This window comes from Dromiciops gliroides, chromosome 5 (assembly GCF_019393635.1).
Source record: "Dromiciops gliroides isolate mDroGli1 chromosome 5, mDroGli1.pri, whole genome shotgun sequence".
Classification (NCBI taxonomy): domain Eukaryota; kingdom Metazoa; phylum Chordata; class Mammalia; order Microbiotheria; family Microbiotheriidae; genus Dromiciops; species Dromiciops gliroides.
The window spans coordinates 283,025,541-283,046,279 of NC_057865.1; the positions used below are offsets into that span (position 1 = coordinate 283,025,541).

General features: G+C 43.0%; 1 protein-coding gene and 1 non-coding gene across 2 annotated transcripts in view; one reads left to right on the forward strand and one right to left on the reverse strand.

Annotated features, from left to right (window-relative positions):
• POLR3B (RNA polymerase III subunit B) overlaps positions 1–20,739 on the forward strand; it is a 140,547-nt gene that overhangs the window by 33,000 nt on the left and 86,808 nt on the right. The window contains exons 10-12 of the mRNA XM_043969254.1: positions 5,494–5,616; positions 7,981–8,100; positions 12,103–12,237. Coding sequence (XP_043825189.1) covers positions 5,494–5,616; positions 7,981–8,100; positions 12,103–12,237 — 378 coding nt within the window. The remainder of the gene's footprint in view (positions 1–5,493; positions 5,617–7,980; positions 8,101–12,102; positions 12,238–20,739) is intronic.
• LOC122730298 lies at positions 13,559–13,665 on the reverse strand. The gene has a single exon (XR_006353483.1). It is a non-coding gene; the product is annotated as a U6 spliceosomal RNA (small nuclear RNA).

The following is a 20,739-nucleotide window of genomic DNA, read 5'->3' on the forward strand; positions in this document are numbered from 1 at the left end:
TGGCACAGTGGATAGAGCACCAGCCCTGGATTCAGGAGTACCTGAGTTCAAATCTGGCCTCAGACACTTACTAGCTGTGTGACCCTGGGCAAGTCACTTAACCCCAAATGCCCTGCAAAAAAAAAAAAATTAATAAATGTTTATTAACTACTTACTACTACATACCAGGCCCTGTGCTAAATGCTGGGGATATACAGGAAGGCACAAAACAATGGCTCCTGCCAAGGAGCTCACAGTCCACTGGACCTAAGATTCCTTTTTTTTTTGGTGGAGGGTGGGGGAAGTGGGGGTGGTGTTTGAGTTTGTTTTGTTTGTTTTGTTTTGTTTTCTTTTGGTGGGGCACTGAGGGTTAAGTGACTTGCCCAGGGTCACACAGCTAGTAAGTGTCAAGTGTCTGAAGCCACATTTGAACTCAGGTCCTTCTGAATCCAGGGCCAGTGCTTTATTCACTGTGCCACCAGCTTCCCGCCCCCAGGATTCTTTTGTGATCAGTCCTGTGCATGTTAGATCCTGAATATGGTCTGTTTCTTGCAGTTTCACCATTGTGATACAGAAGGCCTGTAATTGGCTGCCTCTGATGGTGTATCCTTTCTTTGGGTAGGGGTACTTGATTCCTTAGATACATCCTCATAGGACTTGAACTTCACGACCAAAGGTTGTTTTCTTCATTCTCATGCTTGTCTTGCACAAAATCTGCTGTTACTCAGATTCAGTTTGTTTGGGAGTGCTTGCTTAGTGTGGGTGAGAAAGTGTTGGGTTAGGGCTGACTTTTTATTTGTTATCCTCTTTAATTTTGGGTAGGCTCATTTGTATGTGGAAAAGTTTCTACCAGCTCAGTTTATTCACTTACTGCTTTGGGATGCAAACTTTCCACATCTATTTAGTATTTGACTTCCTTTCTTCAAGTCCTGTTGAGTTGGTATTTATAAGAGAGGCATAGTATGCTGTACTCCAGGGAATTTTGAATTCTTGTCAAAACTGCCTTTTTTCTTTTTCATAACGTACCTCTCTCCTAGCTTTAGAGCCAGAGAACTATCAGGGTACGTTGTTTGTTGCATATGCTGTTAGGGTTTTCAGCATGTCCATTGGTGCTGTTTAATTTTTTTATTCTTTGTACCAAAGGGATGTTCATTAGACAAGGGAAGAAGGTATATTTGGGGATGTAAACAAGTCATCAATAAAACTGGAGAAAAAAAGTTTTGTCATGTCTGAGAAGAGAATTACCCATCTGCCTTTAATATCAATAACATTGAAATACTTGCTATAAAACTACCATATTCACGTTTCGATTCCTCGTTCCCACTGCTTATATTGACTGAAGACATCTTGATCCCTCCTCTCCTTGGTCTTTAGGGAAGAGTTTTTTGCTTTCAGCACCATGAAAACGTTACATTTTATAAGCTGGAATGTTTTGCAAGAGTCTTTAAAACGTGCCAGTTCTGAAGAAGGCACTAGTTTTGACCCTCAGGACACTGGTTATGTTCATGCACCCTCAGTGGCCTGGCATGGTGCCTTGTATGCAGGAGGTGTCTAATAAATACTTGCTGAGTTCAATGAGATTCGTTCTCTCTCTCTCTCTGCTTTTTGTGACTTAAGAACTGCCATTAACATACCACTTGTTTGCAAAGAGCTTCACTCATCTCCATTTGCTGTTTTCAGATGAGGTGAAGTGAATGTCTATTGCTATTTATTTCTGATATCTGCTTGAACAGGTACCATTAAAGATGTGAAGCTCATCCTCCTCCCCCTACCAGCCTTGGTGTTTGGTATCCTCAGAATAATGGAGGAAGACAGTTTTGAATGGAGTTTCACATTTCGAAATAAGCCAAATATTTTTTATGAGCAAATGTTGTTATGATGGCTGGCACTTCTGTAGCCTTTTAAAGTTTAGAAGGCATTTGACATATTTTATCTTAGAGAAGGAACATGGCATAGCAAGTCAGTAAGCATTTCCTAGGCACAAATGTGCCAGGCCCTGTGCTAAGGGGGGGTGGGGAATGATTCAGGAATGATAAGAACCCTGTCTCTGTCCTTGGGGACCTTATTCCTTTATTTATTTATTCATTCATTCATTCTTTTTTTTTCTATCTCTCTCATACCCTCCCGCCTTCCTGAAGTGGTAAGCAATCAGATATAGGTTATACATGTGCAATTATATAAAACATTACCATATTAGTCATTTTATATAAAAAGATTCAAGTAAAAAAAAAGCACAAAATAGCCTGCTTCAGTCTGTGTTCCATCAATATCAGTTCTTTCTGTAACGATTGGAATGACGCCACCTGCTGGATACTTACTGTAGAAGAGTTCTGCCCAGGAAGCGAAGGTCTTTGAGGGCAAGACCAGGAGTCTTTTCTTTGGCGGGAGGAAGTGACGCGGACTAGTGGGAGGAGGAAGGAAGAGACTGGTGCTGACTCTGGGGCTCTTTTCCTTTGGACTCTGGTGGAGAGCGGAGCTAGAAATGTGCTCTCCCTTTAATAGATAAGAATCTAGGCCTTTCTCTCTCTCTTTACCAAATTCTTATTCTCCTTAATAAATGCTTAAAAGTCTAACTCTTGCTAAAGCTTATAATTTATTGGCGACCACTCATTAGATATTTTAGACAGTTTAGCTAGAATTTTAGCCGTTAACATTTCTCTGGAGGTGGATAGTATGTTTCATCGTTAGTCCTTTGGGCTTGTCTCGGATCATTGTATTGTTGAGAATAGTTAAGTCATTCACAATTGCTCATAGAATAACAATGCTGTCACTGTGCACAACATTCTCCTGGTTCTGCTCATTTCACTATACATCCGTTCATGTGAGTCTTTTCAGGTTTTTCTGAAATCATTCTACTTGTCATTTCTTATAGCACAGTAATATTGCATTACAATCATATACCACAGCCTGTTTAGTCATTCCCCAATTGATGGGCATTCCTTCAATTTCCAATTCTTAGCTACCACAAAGAGTTGCTATAAATAGTTTTTGTACAATTTTTTTTCCTTTTCTCTTTTTCACAGTTACTATTGTTAATTGTTTGCCTCCATCCTATTCCCTTCCCCATGCTATTTACTCTATTATCTACCTTCTTTCACTCTATCCCTCACTTAAGGACCTTAAAATTGAATGCAGGAGAAAACAAGAACTAGGTTTCTGTAAGTCATATACAGTGTATATATGGAAGATAGTGTCAGCGGGAAAGGCTTCTTGGAGATGGAAGGATTTTAGCTGAGTCTTAAAGGAGGCCAGGGAAGCTGGAGTTTGAGGAGGAGGTGTGGAGACCAGCCAAGGCAAAAGCATAGTGTCAGGCAAATGGAGTATTGTGGAAGGAACATTAAGTAGGGGCAGCTGGGTGGTACAGTGGATAAAACACCAGCCCTGGATTCAGGAGGACCTGAGTTCAAATCCAGCCTCAGGCACTTGATACTTACTAGCTGTGTTAGCCTAAGCAGTCATTTAACCGTCATTGCTCCCCCCCCCCCCCAAAAAAAAAGGGACATTAAGTAGATCAGTGTCACCAAGGAGAAGTGTAAGGGTAAGAAGACTGGCACATTGGCGAAGGGCTTTTATGTCTGTCCTGGAGGTAAATGGGGGTCACTGGAGTTTCTTGAATAGGGAGATGATGTGGGCATCCTTGTATTTTATGGGAAAGCCATTTTGGGAGCTGAGGGGACGGTAGATTGAAATAAAAGGGATGAGTCAGGGAGACCAGCAAAATAGATGGGGTTAATAATATAAGTGAGGAATCTCAAGTGAACTCAGGGACCTGGAGGGTGGTTAGTACACTCAACAGCAATGGGAAAGTGGGACGGCTAGAAGGGTTTGGGGGAAAGATGGTGGCTTCTGTTTTGCAGTGAGTTGAATTTGAGATATCTAAAAGGCAGTAGGTGATGGGAGAGCAGAGCTCAGGAGAGAGCTCTGGGCTGGATATATAAAAGCTTGGAGTTGTTGCCATAGAGATCATGCACTCCTTGGGAGCTGATGAGATCTTTTTTTTGTTTGTTTGTTTTTGTGGTTTTTTTGTCTCTGCCATTTTCCCTTTTCTATTCCTAATTCTATTTTTTTTTTTTTGGTGAGGCAATTGGGGTTCAGTGACTTGCCCAGGATCCCACAGCTAGTAAGTGTCAAGCGTCTGAGGCCAGATTTGAACTTGGGTCTTCCTGAATCCAGGGCCGGTGCTTTATCCACTGCGCCACCCAGCTGCCCCTGTGGGGTGTTTTTGTTTTGATTTGGTTTTTTTAGAATAAAGTTTTTGAATGAAGAGAATTAAATATGTAGGATTTTGAAGGAGATCAGCGACGTTATGAAGAACATGGGTATTCAGGCTGGAAGAGACTGGAGAAAGGATCTAGCAGTCCAGCCTTGGCCTTTGTAGATGAAGAGAGGTCTCCAGAGCGGCTTGCCTGGCAGGATAGGCCAGCAGTCAGCAAATGTTTCTGAAGTGCCTACTCTTTGCCGGTCCCTCTAGTAAGTGCTGGGGATACCCAAAGCGGCAAGATTCCGCAAGTGGCAGAATCAGGACTAAAACCAGGACTTCTGCCCGTGAGCCCATTGCTTCATCCACTCTCCCGCTTGGTCAGAGGCCTCTTGGGGCGGATTGGGATAAGAACTGAGTCTTTCAAGCCTTTTTAAAAAGAAGCTTCTTGTGTTTTGTGTAACCATGAAACCGAAGAACCAGCAAAAAGCAGGTTTTCTATTTGGACATGGGATCTATCCTGGCGAGTCTTTCCAGTCCGGCCTTTGCTCTGGCTTGGAAAAGGAAGAATTTGAATGCAAATGCCACTTTTCCCCACCTTCTGAGAACCGCGTTATTGCTCTGCCCAGAGAGGGTTAGTGAGCTGATTGCCTGTTGCTGGATCTGGCAGAATTCCAGGCAAATGTGTACACGGACAAGCTCTAGCACCATCTGGGATTCACAAAGACCTGCCCTGCTGTTTGCCACCTTGAAACACTTACTGATGAAGAGATGTTCCTAAAGCTGTTAAGCACTTTCTTAGTGTATAAAACTGCAGAAGAGATCACGAGATTCCTATGCAAGGATGAAAATAAAATACTAAAGTGCTCTACAAGTGGGATTCTTTTCACCATATCATGAAGGGGGTGGTGATGGTATCCAGTAACATTAATCTTGTAGCAGTAGTAATTGGGCTCTGTTTGTGATCCCTCACCTATCCCCCAGTAACACTGAGTGTCCGAGAGCTTGCCCTGTAACTAGGCCATTTCTGCTTGGCTGTCATGGTAGCCAGTCTCCACCTTCCTTCTTTATGAAAAATTGACACCAGGATATTTTAAAACTTTGCGGGATGTGCTCTCTCCTTATCAAGGTTTCCATTTCAGGTTCTTCCTCCCTCCGCTGGAGCATGTGCTGCCAATACCAGATGGCACTGTTTCTGGGAGAATAGCTGGCTTTTGCTTCGGAGTAATACCGCAAACAATGCCAAATTAGCATAAGCAAATGTCAGCGAGTTAACACGAAGCCAACGCTCTTTCTGCCTTTTCTTCCCTTCCTAGGCCATGGGTGTTGAGAGTGACCAAGAAATCGTGCAGATGATTGGCACCGAGGAGCACGTGATGGCTGCCTTTGGGCCCAGTTTGGAAGAGTGCCAGAAGGCTCAGATTTTCACCCAGATGCAGGTGTGTCTTTTCATATCTGTCCTTGGCCGTGACATTCAATTGGAAACTCCACATTGCTCATTTATCTTGGGATTGATGCAGTGTCTCCTGTTTGGAGAAGTTGAGGGAGAGAGAGAGCTTGGGGGGAGAGGGGGAGGGAGACCGGGAGGAACGTGGCTGCTCAGGGTGTCCCAGAGCGTGCATCAGGACATTCTTGGTGAAACAAGCAGCCCATTTCTCAGAGTCCTTGGAGAGATGGTACAACTTATTCCAGCTGCTCTAAGAGGCTTTGCTTTAGTTGATGGGTTTTTCCCATGGCTGCCTCTCTTGACATTCCTACTCAGCCACTGCCCTCCTCCGGGGCCTCCCATCCAAGAATCCAGTTGTGTGTGGTCTCTGTCAGTCTGCCAGGACTCCCCCTAAGTGCCATCCCAACTTGCTCTAAGGCAGCAGGGCCCGCCACCCACCCCTGAAGCATGCTTTCCCAAGAGTGCTTCCTGCCCAGAGAGCTCCGTGACAGCACGGGCCAGAGGTGTGCAGAATGAACCGCTCTTGTTGTTTCTCTTAAATAGTGAATAGATCATTTTATAGAAAATGTCGATGCCCCGCTCTGCTTTGGGTTTTTATTCTAGGACCATGTGGCTGTCACTAAATACAAATGAATGGTCCAGAGGGCCCTTTTAGAATGCTCTGTAGAGATCATTCATTTTCTAGGTCACACGTGCATCAGGTGTAGTCCCAGGCTGGCCCCCCTCCATCACTCCTGTTCTATGGGGCCTCCCCGTACCCCATCACTTGGTGTGCTCTGTGATGGGTAGATGAACTGAACTGAAATAGGATAATGTATGGAAAGTGCTCACAAGTCTCCAGAAATTCAGTTCTTCTTCTCTCTGCACCCCTCAGTTGGTGAAAAGAATTGGGGGTGGATTGATTGTGATTACCGGGCAGTTTTGAGAAAAGTTACTTGAATTCTGGTTCATTTTATATTTCCTAAGGTGGTTCTTATTTTGCTCATTGACTAGTCCTCTGACTTGGAGCTTTATCATGGGCAGTCCTCATTCTCCTAAGCTGAAAAAGCACTGCCCAGATGTTCCCAAGTGTGAGGAGGGCCTGGTGGGAGGGCCCCTGGACCAGCCCCGGGAGTGAGTGGCTCACTCACAGTCAGATTCTGGGCCAGCACAGTAGGCAGGAGGAGTGAGCATGGCATCACCTACTACCTGCCAGTGTCACCAGCACCTCAAACCCAGCATGTCCACAAGTGAAGCCACAGTCGCCCCATACACCTGGCTGCTTCCCTATTTCTAATGATGACACCACTGTGGCACCCAGTCATCTGGGCTCCAGATCTTAAAGGGGTCTCTAAGTTAGCCTTTCTGGAGATTTATACAGGGAAGGCAGAGAGTTCTTTTTCTGAGACAATTTACAAGTTGTCCTTCCCATGACGTGAGCTCGGGGGTTCTCAAGAGCTGCCGAAATTCATCTGTTCAGTTTCCTGATTTCTTTAGTCCTTATCCACTAAGCACAGCTTGCCCACTAGTTCAGGGCCTCCTTGCCTCCGGCCTGACCATTGCAATATCCTTCAGTTAGTCTCCTTACCTGAAGTCTCTCCCCATTCCAGGCTGTCTTCCATTTAGCTGCCATGATGACTTTCCTAAGATGCTCTGACCATGTCGTCTCCCTACTTACTCAATGGCTCCCTCTTTCCTTACGGATCATATCTAAAGCCCTCTGTTTGGCACAGAAATCTCCTCACAGCCTGCCCCGCTGACCTTTCCAGTCTGCTTACATTTTACTCTCCTTCATGCCCTTGGGGATTTAGCTGCATTGGCCCATTTGCTGTTGCATGTACATGACTCCCCAGCCCCTGTTTCTGGGCTTTTGTACTGGCTGGTGCCCCCTCATGTCCAGAACGTTTCCTCCCTTAGCTTTGCTTCTTAATTTTTCCATCTTCCTTCCAGACTCCACTCAGACCCCACAGTTTGAAGGAAACCTTTCCTGGTCCGAGAGATGGCTTTGCTTCCATCCACTGTGAATATTGTTTGTACCTGGTTATTTAAATAGTAATGGCTGACAAAGTTAGTTTTGAACAGATGGATTATGATTTGGTCAGTTCAGTGTGTTTGTTTTGCCCGTCCAGTGTTGCTCTCTCTAATAAATGGTATTGACCAGCATACCCATTAATTAGCTCGGCTAGATGATCATACCGCAGGATTTCATGGGGCTGCTGTGTGGTTGGGGTAAGCTGTGTTGATAAGGTTATGAAAACTCCACTGGTCAGGGCAGTGCCCAAATTGTCCGTTTTCCACGTACCGCTGGGTGCGTACGTGAAAGCTACCTGGTGATAGAGCCATTTGAACACCACTGTGGCATTAACTTGTTTTTCAGGCCCTGAAATATATAGGAAACAAAGTAAGAAGACAAAGGATGTGGGGAGGGGGACCAAAGAAGACAAAGATGGAAGAGGCAAGAGAGCTGTTGGCTTCAACCATTCTCACCCATGTGCCGGTAAGTCGTGCCTTTAAAACTAAACAAATAAACGCTAAAGGGTAGCCCTTTGACTTGTGGTCAGTGATATTTCTGTGGGGAAGCTACAAACAAAAAATTTTATTATGACTTTTATTTCAGCCCTTTTCCCTGAGAGAGGAGCTTTAAAATGGCCTCCAATGAGTTTTTGAGCCTATCGGGGATGCCAGAGGGGACCTAGTATCCACCACTGTTTTTTAGCTGAAGAAACTGAGCCCCAGGGAGTGATTGGTCCAGAGTCCCACAGCTAGATGGTGATGGAGCCAGGCCTGGAGAGCCCGGGTCTCCTGCCTCCTAGATCTTTGTTGTATCCGACTTCCACGGGCTCATTCTCTGATGCTTACGTAACTTCCCTCCTCCTTAAACAAAACCAAACCTCACTCAGTCCTGCCTGCCTGGTAACTCGTCCTGGATCCCTCTTCCCCTCCATGGTTAAACACCTGGAGAAAGTTGGGTGCACTTGGCGCTCCCACTTCCTGCCTCTGACTTGATTTTCAGTCCTCTGCCATCTGGTGTCTCATCTCTGAGTTTCTAATGTGTTCAGTGAGTCCTCATCCTTCCTGCAGCCTCTGGGGGGTCTTCTTCTGTTCCTGGATACCCTGTCCTCTCCAGCTGCTTGTGGCTCTGCTCTCCTGCTTCTCCTGGCAGCCGGGTGGCCCAGTGCATGGAGCATGGGGTCTAGGGTCAAGAAAACCTGAACTCAGATCCGTGGGACCCTGGGCACATCCCTTAACATCAGTCAGCCTCAGTGCCCTCATCTAGAACAGGGATGAGTCGCACCTGCCTCCCACGATTTCTTTCATGGTCCTCACCCTGGTGCAGGCTGCCTTTACTTTCCACCCAGACTGTTGCAACAGCCTTCCACATGTGATTTGCCCTGAGTTTCTCCTTACTCCCTCAGCTGCCAGAGTGATGTTCCTTAAGTATAAGTCATGTCCCTCCCTCCTTAGTAAACCACCCTGCACTTCCCTATGGCATCCAGGAACAAGGATAAAGGGCTTTTTGGGGCATTCAAATCCGACTTTCCTTAGAGATCCTTCTGTCCATCACTTCCACCTCCTGACTCTGCCTTCTCACTGGCTGGCAGCCAGGCCTGGAATGGGCTCTCAGTTTACCTCACCCTCCGGCCTTCCCTGTCTAGCCTCCTTCAAGACTCGGCTCAAATTTTATGGCTTTCCTAGTCTGTCCTACTCCCTCTCTTCCCTGCTCCATATTTCCCCCCCAGATTCCCTCCAGTTCCTCCTCTCTAGCTTTTCTGTCCCCAGTTGTTTGCACATTGTCTCCTCCCTGAGGACATACTGTGTTTTTGCCTTTCTTCCCACCCCCAGCACTTAGCCAGGACTAGACACATAGTAAGTACTTAATCAATGATTGATTGACTGACTGGGCATACTAGACATTGCACTGGTAGACTGTTGGCCAAACCAGCCTTTCCTGTATCGGGCCACATGAAAACCGAATCTCCATCCCAAACAGCCATAGCATTAGACGGGTTCTTTTGGTTTCATTTAGGGCAACAAAGTTTCAGCCTTGAATGGGAGAATGGGCTATAGAGTTTTCCCTGCAGTGAATCGAGGAGATCTTCATTTCCAGGATCATCCAGCCCTAGCAGCCGATCGCTGGGTGCCTGGCACAAAGTCAGTGCTCAGTAGATACTTGCTGACTTTGACCAGTGAATAATGGCAGGTCTCTTGGTGCCCGGGCTCCATGCCCTGGGGTGGCTTGCAGCTTGCAGACTCTTCCCACGGCACACTAGTCTGCCCCTCTGGCTTCCTCAGCCTCAGGCCCATCTCTCGTCCACAGTGACTTACAGCGGAAGTCAAGTTCATTTTCTTTCAAAGGGCTGGGGTCTGTGTGACAGAGCCAACCCATGGCCCCTTAGCACCCCCCCAGGACACAGGAGCATTCTTGTGGTGCTCCACCAGCAGGTATTGTCAGCACTTTTCTTAGGTGAGAAACAGCCTTTATAGAATTGAAGGACAAACATCAGTTTGTTATTTTGGTTTAGTTGTAACGTTTGCTTCCCAACACGATGACCTTTGAAAGAGGAATAATGAGTTAGGAGCCAAGTGTTTTATAAAGTGCAAAGGGAGGCCTGTTGTGGTCAAAATATCTACTCATCACTGGCCACTTAGCCAACCTCCCTCAGGACCTGCCACTATCCATGCAAAAGGAAACATGTGGAGTGACTTCATCTGGTTGATGCAGAAGGCTTAATTTTTCTCATTTGATACAAAGATGAATAATAGAACATTGAGTCATTAGGAAGGTGGCAACTTGCCACACCTGCTGTCAGAAAAATAAAATGTAAATGAGATGAAACTGAATGAAACTGAATAGGAGATTGTCAAAATACCAAGTTTTCATTTAAATTGCCAAAGTTTTACATTACTTCTCAAAGCTTGTTTTTTGTTTTGATTGTATTTGGGTGATAATTTAGATGGAGGAGGCTAAGGACTTTTCTGTAAAACAAAAAACATCATTTCTTCTGTCTTTTCTTATTGATCCTTAATAGTTGTGGGTGTACAAGATAACAAAGCAACTTTTCATGCAGTATTTTTATAAGTTTTAAAGTTCTTAGTAATTAAATTTAACTTCATATGAAAACAGAGCTGAACTTTTCTAGCACATATAAAGAATTTCTAACGTTATGGATTGCTAATAATGTTCTTGGAAAAACCACCCCAAAGTAGAAGGACTATTGTCCTTTTTGATTCAGATGACTTTTCATTAAAAAGCCTTTTGACAAAAGTTCACCTGAAAGGATCTTACTGGAATGTTAATAAACATGGTAGCCAATTTTTTGTTTATTAGCTAGTGGACTACCTGTAAATAATCACCAGAAATTGATGGGTACCTGGCAGCAAAGTATACCTCTTTGCATTTATTCCTGTGATAGCTGAGGCACTATATTCGACCTGCTGGTTAACACTCTGTGTACCCTAGTAGTACACCCCCAAGAGAAGATCAGTTTGGGGAGTTGGTACAAAGATAGGCAGTTCTTCTTTGTAACAATTAGTTAGGATTGGTCCTCTGTGAAAACCTGTTTTGGGTGCTTGCTCGTGATGTGTGGGCATACCATGAGGGCAGGAGCTGTTCTTATCCCAGTCTCAAGTCCATGCTTGATGACAGAGTATGGATCATTCAAGGACCCAGTCATCCCCATCATCACCAGATTGTCCACAGGGTGACGCGCTCTTAGCATGTGCTTGTGGTGTGCGTGTGTGCCCACGCACCTTGTATGTATATCTGTGTTGGCACTACAGCTATAACTTGCTCTGGGCAAAGAGGACTTTCCCCGGGGGGCCTTCGTCTTCCAGGGCAGAGCCACATGTCCTCCTGCATTGATCATGATGTTCCTATTTCATCCTGCAGTCTATTTTTGGCCCGCTCTACAGTGGTATCACCACTTATGGTCTGAGACCCTTTGTTGTGGAGTTGTGTTCCTGAATTTTGCCTGCTCCCTCTGCCCAAGGGAGTTGAAACCCCACTGGGGCCAAGCTCTCTGGAAAATAAGCTGCCCTCTCTCCCAGCACATCCATACCCAGACACCCCCCCACCCCCAATTTCGGATTACCCTGCATGGGACAGTTCTTATCTATGGTTCTAATCCATATGAATGAAATCACATGTCTTTGAAGTATTTCTGATTTTTATTTCTTCTGTTTCCAAAAAGGATCTGAAGGGATACATAGAGTAGTTACTAGAAGTTTTCGGGGCATCCTCCCTTTTAGTTGATAAGCTGCTATCTCCTACTGGATTGTAAGCTCCTCGAGGGTGGTGACAGTGATAACAGTGAGCTTTGCTTCAACCTGCACAATGAGTTCTTAAGAGACACGTGTTGTATTGAATTGAAAGCAATAAAAGTACGATTTTTGTATGTTTTCTTTCTCTTTATGCTTTGCCACGTTGTATCAGTAATACTTTTCTTCCTTGAAATGTGTGTCTTCTCAAAATTTCCTTTTTGTTTTTTTTGGAATGCAGGTAAAGGAATTCAATTTCCGTGCAAAGTGTATCTACACTGCAGTGATGGTACGCAGGGTGATTTTGGCCCAAGGAGATAATAAAGTTGATGACCGAGACTACTATGGGAACAAGCGTTTGGAATTGGCAGGACAAGTGAGTGAATTTGGGGGTAGAGTTTTGTGATTCATTTTTCCTCAAGAATGGTTTAACTGGTGTTTGTTTTTTGAAAGTAGGAATTAAAGCAGCTGTGATTAAAATACATGCACTTCCCACACTGGGTAACTTTTCTGGCAGATCAGAGAGCACTTATAGTGATGAAAATATACTGCTACATAATCAATTAGTTCCATCAGCATAAAATGTGATAACAGTACTTAGCATTTATGTAGTACCTTCCTCTGAAGTGACTGTGAGAGCTGGAAGGAACCTTAGGGAGCGTGGCAGTGATCCCATAAGGATGCAGTGTCTCACCAGCCTTGAGATGAGGGGGAGCATCAGCACTGGAACCTTTCACACCTGAGCCCAGGTTACCATTCCAGACTCATCATACGCTATTCCCCTGCCCTTTGCTGCTCCCTATATGCAGCACTTCTTGACCCAGCCCAACCTCGGCACTGGGTGTTGCCTGTGCCTGGATATACTCCCTCTTCATGTTTGTTCCTTCACAGTTCAGCTCAAGTGCCACCTTCTACTCGGGCTCCCCTCTGCCTCTGCTGCTAGTGCCCTTCCTCCAAAAATAGTAGTAGTAGTAATGATGATATTAATAATAATGTTTATATGGCACTTGCTGTGAGCCAAACTTGGTGCTAAGCACTTCACTAATTTTATCTCATTTCATCCTCACAAACAATTCTGGAAGGAAGGTGCTATTATTATCCCTGTTTTATAAGTGAGAAAACTAAGACAGAGATTAAATTACTTTCCCAGTCACACAGCGAGTAGGTGTCTGAAGCTGGATTTGAACGTAGGTCTTCCTTACTCCAGGCCTGGCACTCTATCCACAGTGCCACCTCGCTGTCCCAAAATTACTTTGTATTTATTTTGTATTATAATAATATGAATATATATACACATTGTTAACCCAAATGAAATATAAGGCCCTTGAGGGCAAGGGATATTTCATTTTTCCCCCTCTTTACATCTAGAGTTCTTAGCATAGTTTCTGTCACATAGTAGGTCCTTAATTGATGCTTGTTGATTGATTAACTGTTTTTCTGGGGTAACCTGGGGGGGGTGAAATGGGAGGATGGGGTAACAGTAGTTATCAACCTGAGATTAACCTCATTTGCTGCTGAGATCAAACTTTTGGGGAGGTCTCTTGCCCTAAAGGCTCTCTGCAACTTTGTTCTTTGATTCCATTTTATGAAACACTGTTATAACAAACTCCTGTGATTACAGGTTTTCCTTGTATTTTTGAACTTTGACCTACCCATTCTTTAGAATTAAGAGATTTAGTTTCCAATTAACTTTTTTTTAAAATATGGAACGCTTCACAAATTTGCATTTCATCCTTGCGCAGGGGCCATGCTAATCTTCTCTGTATTGTTCCAATTTCAGTTTATGTGCTGCCGAAGCAAGCGCTCCAATTAACTTTTTTTTTTCTTTTTTTGGTGAGGCAATTGGGGTTAAGTGACTTGCCCACAGCTAGTAAGTGTTAAGTGTCTGAGGCCGGATTTGAACTCAGGTCCCCCTGAATCCAGGGCCGGTGCTCTATCCACTGTGCCACCTAGCTGCCCCACTCCAATTAACTTTTAATTGGATATAATTTTGTTTGATATAATTTTTATTGAATTATGGTCCGTAAAAGGTGCTTTTAATATTTCTGCTTTTTTGCATTTGTTTGGGAGATTTTTATGCCCTAGTACATGGTCAGTTTTTGTGAAGGTGCTGTAATTCCCAGCTGTGAAATAGGTGTGCTCCTTTCTATTCCCATTTAATAATTCTCAATGGTCTGTCATATCTAACTTTTCTCAAATTCTTTTTCATTTGAGATCATGATTGTTCCCTGTGCCTTTTTCTTTAGCTGAAGCATAATAGTTTCTGCTCTACCTCCTTAATTTTACTCTGTGTGTATCTTTCTGTTTCAAGTGGTTTTTTGTAAATAACATATTGTTGGATTCTAGTTTCTAATACATTGTGCTATCCTCTTCCATTTATGGTTGAGTTTGTTCCATTCACAATTATGATTGTAAGTTATGTATTTTTCTTCATCCTATTCTCTTCTGCCTTTCTTTCTCTTTATTTTCTGTCCTCTTTGAGTTTATTTTGCTTCTAATTCCTCCCTTAATGTATCGTCCTTCTTATAACCCCTTTTATTTACCCTCTTTTCTTTGTTGAGTGAAATACACTTCTGTACTTTGTTATATGTGTGTGTACTTGTATTCTTTCCTCCTTTGAACTGTTCAGATGAAAGTGAGGTTCAAGTGTTTTTGTTTCTCTTGTTTCTGGCTGTTAATTCTCTTTGTATGTCTTTCTTTCATGGCTCTTGTTTCTTTTTCTGATTTTTCCTCTGATGCCCTGTTTGATTTTTCAAAACTTTTTTTAGCTTCTGAGGGGAAAGTCTGAGTTGAGTTTTTGTCTTCTTTGGTCCTTTTGCTTCTCTCATGGGGTAGTATTAAGTGGTGCATCATTCTGGGATCTGACGGATGGCTCAAGGTGGTGACCTGCAGGCTTTTAGTACTCTCAGAGTGACCCTGGGGTGGTCTGAGATAGGCAAGTTCCTGACCCAGGTTTGGGTCTGGTGGCTTGTCCCTGGTTGGGAGTTCAGTAGATTGTAATTGGACCCAGCCTCTGTTATCGAGCTGGGGTTCAGAGTGACTTTTTTCTAGAAATTTGTGGAGGAATCTGTTCTTTTCCTGCTCTGCTCTTTTGACCCCACCTTTCCTCCTCATTCTTTTGGAAAACAAGTCCTCTTGAATGAGATGGAAAAGAGGCCAATAAATTATAGCACGCTACGCTTTAGCAGGGTATTCACAGTGAATCCCATCAACACTGTGATTTTAGAGGTGAGGAAATTTCATTTAAACCATCAACAGTTTTCTCTCACAACACTGTGAAATTTAGCTTGTCTTATCTCTATCAGTTTAAAAGCTTAAGAATTTTATGGGACCATAATAACAAGTAACAAATGGTTTTTCTACCTCTTAAGTCTTTGAGTGTTTTCATTGTAAGTAATTACTTCTTTTGGGGAGCAGGTGTCTTTATTCCTTATAATTTTGTGTGTCACATGTCCATCAGAAGCAACCTTTGAATAAAAACAGACAGATCCAGACTCAGGCACACTCCTTTTGCAAAAGTTTGTCTTAATAGAACTTTAGCCTTGGATGTTTTTATGGGGTTTGAAGGTTTGCAAAACCCATTGCATACATTGTCATTTGACCCTCCTGACATTTCTGAGGTAGGTGCTACCTCATTTTACAGATGAGAAAACTGAGGGTTAGAGAATCTTAATGACTTAGGCAGGGTCATTTGAATTGCTGTCAGTGACAGGCTTTGTCGATCTCTCCAGGGATTTACATGTATGTTTATTTGTTTTTCTTTATTGCTCCCCCGCCCCCATAAATTCCCCGGGAGTAGGGACCATATTCTTCCAAGGCTATCTAAAGTCTGCAAAGTACATTGTTTACCGTCTTGCATGCAACTGATTTTTAGGAAAAAAATAGTACAAACCAGGCTTGGTGGCACACACCTCTAATAGCTGCTCCCGAGGAGGATACAGTTAGCAGGGCTCTTGAATTGGAGAGTCCTGAGCTGGGGTGGGCTAGGCCAGGATGTCCCCATGAAGTCTCTAGCACCAAGACTGTCATTCCCTCTGTCTCTCCCCCAAAGGAACTGGTTCAGCATGGAAACAGAGCAAGTCCAAGCTCCCAAGTCATTCAGTAATGGGATCGAGTCTGTGATTGGCCCCCTCACTTCCAGCTTGGGCAAGTTAGGGAGACCCAGGCCCTACAGAAAGAATATTGCTGTTCTAGATTACAGAACCACAAAAGCTATAAAAATGCTGGTTTAAGTTTAGGCTTATTTCATTCTGCCTTCTGTGGAGGTGATAGGGGACCTTTGGTAAAATGGGAGGGGAAGCTCGTTTGAGTTCTGCTCGGACTGCTTTTGGACATTTCTGCACATTTGCAGCCTAGTGCCTTTCATCTCTAGTGTGCTCTGATGTTCAGGGTTGTTTTGGGACTGATTATCAAATAGAAAATTCAGTTCAGTTGCACAACCATTAATTAAGCTCCTGTAATGTTCTTGGTGCTTAAAATGAAGTGATTTCCATTTCTGAGGTCTGTTATTAACTGTGTAGCTTTACTTTTTTGTTTAAATCACTTTATTTGCATCTTACCAGACTTGATACCTTACACTTTATGGGTGAGTCAAAAACAGGTGACGCAGAGTAGGGATGGTGAGGTGAGCCTGGATACAATAGGACTGTATTTGCAGGGCTTGACTTTCATTGGAGGGAAGAAATCATGACTTTTCAGTAGGAGGGAATGGCTGAACAAGTTGTGGTATATGATCATGATGGAATACTATGTGCTATGAGAAATGACTTCAGTCATCTTAAAAAAGACTTTTAAGTGGCTTTATAGACTAGAAAAGATGGGTGCCTTTAACAAATTTTTGGTTCAAGTTCCAGTCTTGTGACTCTCTTTGCATAAGCATCTTAAACTATTCTCCCCCCCCCCTCCCATCTAAAACTGGTGAAATTCCTAGATTTCCACCCATTGTGAAGTAGTTTTCATGAAGGAGATAAATGGTAGACAAAATCAGCAATGAAAAGCCCTGAAATGCAAGAGTCTTGTTTCCTCTGGCCAAAGATTTCCATCATTAGCAGTTTAATGATGGGGAGGCTTTTGGTTCTTGGGGACTGACGGTGATGCTTGTGACTGTAAGGGCGCACACACACTCAGGGTCTGCCTGCTCTTCTTCAGGCCCCCCCAGTGTGTCAAAATCGAAGGACAAAGTTTCTAGACGGTTTATGTCCTTCCAAGGCTTCTGGGGAGTGACTTGGGCTGTTTGATCAAGGTCTGAGTTTCCTTTTCCCTCTCAGGCTGTCCCTTGGAAGTGGGGCTTTTGACCTCTTCCTGTTTGTAGCCTAAGCTTGATGGACAGCAGCAAGCCTAAATAAAATGTTCCAGGCCTGGGGATTACACTGTGTGCACCTCCTTCCCCCGGGATCGCAAATGTTTCTGCAGTTGGGGAAAGTGTGCTTTTTGTGCATTGTCGTTTCTCTTTTTGGACATCCTGGTTGTCAGGGAACTTGGCCTGCTGGGGTGGTTGGAGGGGCAATCCTGTTGCTGAAAAATTGGACTTATAAAGAGCGTCCCTGGTGGAGGGAAGACATAGCTTTACAGACAATGTAAAGACATCAAAGACATTGTGTTGGCCAAGACGTGTGAAAACAATCACTGCTAATTTCCCACCCCATGGGACAGCCCAGCCTGAAATGTGCTTGTGCCTCAGATAAGGGCAGTGCAGGCCTGGCCAAGCTGGCTTTACCACCGAGGGCTGGGAGGCCAGCAGCCAGGAGAGGCTGCAGCAGAACCGGCCGTTCCAGGCTTAATCTTTTCACCTGCCTTTTCTTTTTCGCTAATGTGTTCATTATTTGCCGAGCAGTTCTCTATTCTTTGTCTGGAAATTTTTTGTTTCTAATGCATCTTGCTTTGTATGGGCGAGATATGGAAGAGCCCCACAATCCGGCACCCTGGAAAGCAAGGGATTTCTACTCGGTGACAAAAGAAGGCCGCCTTGACTTCAGAGATTGCCTAATCCCAGCTGTTCTGATAATGTAATTAAGGCTGCCTAATGTCTTTAATTTTGCAACCAGTTTGTGTGAAAAGGAGAATTTGGCACTCTGAAGGCTTAAACTAAATAGCAATCTCAAGACGCCTAATTAGAATTCTCTGACATTAAGCTAATTGGTGAAACTGTATTTCAGCAGCTTAATTTCTTTATTAATTTTTTTTAGCATTTTCATTGAAAATCAATTGATGAGCTGTCAGCATTTCCCCCTTAAATATAATTTACTCTTTAGTGCTCCTGTCTTAAGCAGGCTGAAAGGCCTGCACTAGCTGTGGAAGGCACTGAATATTATCACCAGCATTCCATCCCCTTCCTTTGAATCATTTTACTCTTGACCTAAATAATGTGGTTATTGTGTGACTGGGCCCTGCAGTGACTCTCAGTCCTGTTAGGGAGCTGGTGGGTTGGGAAGCTTGCTTCCCTCGCCTTATTTTGAGCACATTGAAAATAAGCAAAGTTGGGGGCTGAGAACTATATTAATGAGTTTGTGAATGAGGGGTGCAACTCCTGTTGATGGCACGCACTTTGTGCTTGCTTGGCTCAAAGGACATTTTGTTGTACTTAGCTCTGCTGGCCTCAGTGTATTCAGCTGGGAGCCATTGCAACTTTCTTGTTATAATTTGAAACACAGAAGTGCCCTGGCATAGGGAGCTGGTGAGAACGGGAATGAGCCCTTGGGGTCAGCTCGAAGGGCAGCTGGGGGTGGCAGAGGTGCTGCTTCAGGCTCTTCCTGCCTTCTCCCTCAGCCATTGATCAGCAAACGGGCATCTCTCACCTTCTTCCAACTTTCCCCTTGGCTTCCCCAGCACAGGCACAGATGCTTGAGAGGGAGAGAGTAATTCTAGGTCAGGGCCTCCTCAGAGAAGCAAAGGAAGGACTCATTTTACCTGGGAGTGCTTTTTGGTGGTTGGGAGCTCTTTAAGGACACTTACAACTGTGCTGAATTCTCCCTGGTTCCGATGCAGCTTCACCGATGATTTCAGTCAAAGGAAGGTATGTGTGGCAGGCAAGGAAAGGAGCCCAAAGCCAAATTCAACTCTTGAGACAGTTTTAGAAAACTGAGCAAGATTCCCTCCAAAAGGAGCATTCCTCTGGGTAGCTAGGAAGAAAATTCAGCTGCTTTTAAGACTTGGCTCTACAAATGTAATTTGAGAGGAAAACATGCAGAATTAACCTTCTAAAGAAATTGTGAATTTGATGATATTTGACCTTTGGAGTAGTATGTACATAATTTATTAAGAAGACCCTTATATTCACTGACTTCTTTTCCCCGGTGTTAACAGGGGCTGATTCTTGATTTCATTAGTTGTGTGGGGTTTTCATTCCCCAGAGCATTTTCATGCAAAAAGATTATATGTGAATGCCCATCAGTATCACCATTTAAAAAGTATATAATTCTATCTTTCCTGAGTTTCAGTGATTTACTGTTGCTAATGAAGAAGTGATAGTGAAATGCTAGGACACTCAGAATTTTAAGCATTTTTGTGCTATTTTAAAATATGACCATTTAATTTATAGTATGTGCAAAGTACTCTGCAAGAAGAGAAGATGAAGATGCAGCTCTTTTATTAGCCTTACTTCATCAGGTGACACAAAACTTTCCTTTTGTGGGGGCAGTAATGATTCTATTATGCAGGAGAAGGACCTTGGAAATTCTTTATGTCATCTTTGAAAAATCTAAGTAAAACATTTTCTTTCTAAATTAATAGTGTCTAGATCAAGAGTTTTAATCTTTTTGTGTGTGTGTGTCCTGGACACTTTTAGCAGTCTGATGACTCCTCCTCAGACTACTAGGTTTAAATAGACCAAATGAAGTACATAGGATTACAAGGAAAATCAATTATATTGAAATGCAGCTTTCAAGATATTTTTTTAAATTTATAAATCCCTTGAAATCTGCTCACCAATTCCAAATTAAGAATGGCAATTCTGGATTATTTTCTTTTTGAAATTTTTATGGTGGTTTTAAAAAAATTAAAAATGGTCAAATTTTTGCCAAAACAGTAGTACAAAAGATGTTTTCATAGATTGTTCAGATTGCAAGAACTTGTGTGATTTTCCTTCAAAGCATATATTTTACTTTGAAAGGGGAAACAATCAGAAGAATCGATAGGCAGAATTAAGAGACCATTGCTTTGGGATGCTACTTTATTTGACCATTGAAGTAGAATGCATTTAATTTCTTAGTAAGAAGCCCCTGTATTTATAAGCTCCATTCCCCCAACTACTTTTCTTCCCTTGGAATTTTTTAGGGAAGTGCTCAGAGAAAAAGTCTTTATTAGCAATATTTAAAATCTTTGTTTTTTAAAAATGAATTTTTATTGATATATTTTATTTTAATTCATCTATATTTTCTCTCCCACTTTCAAAGAATAATCTTTTTTAAAAGAGAATAAAAATAGAAAAAAATACAGTAAAACAACCAGTACATCAAAAATCTCTGACATCTTTTGTATTCAATCCCTGTAGTCCTCCACCTTTGCAAAGACTTCAAAGTACCTTCTCATGTCTAGTGTTTAGTGCCAAACTTTGTCATTATAACTTTGCATCATTCAGTTCCTTTTGTTTTTGTTCTTACTCCTTCTACTTTCATTTTAAAAAATTATTCCTAGCCTTTTAAAAATTATCATTTCATTCTGAATTTAAACACCCCCCAAAAGTATTTCCATATATACGTAGCAAGCAGAACATAAAAATGGATTCTTTGTGAAATTGTACATTTCATACCACTTGCTTTAAAAAAACACACCTATATACCTATGTGTGTATCTGTTTATATTTTACTTTCAAAACTGCCTTGCTTATTTTCTCTTCCTTTTGAACTTCCATCTGTTCCCTTCTCTGTACTTTAAACCTCTT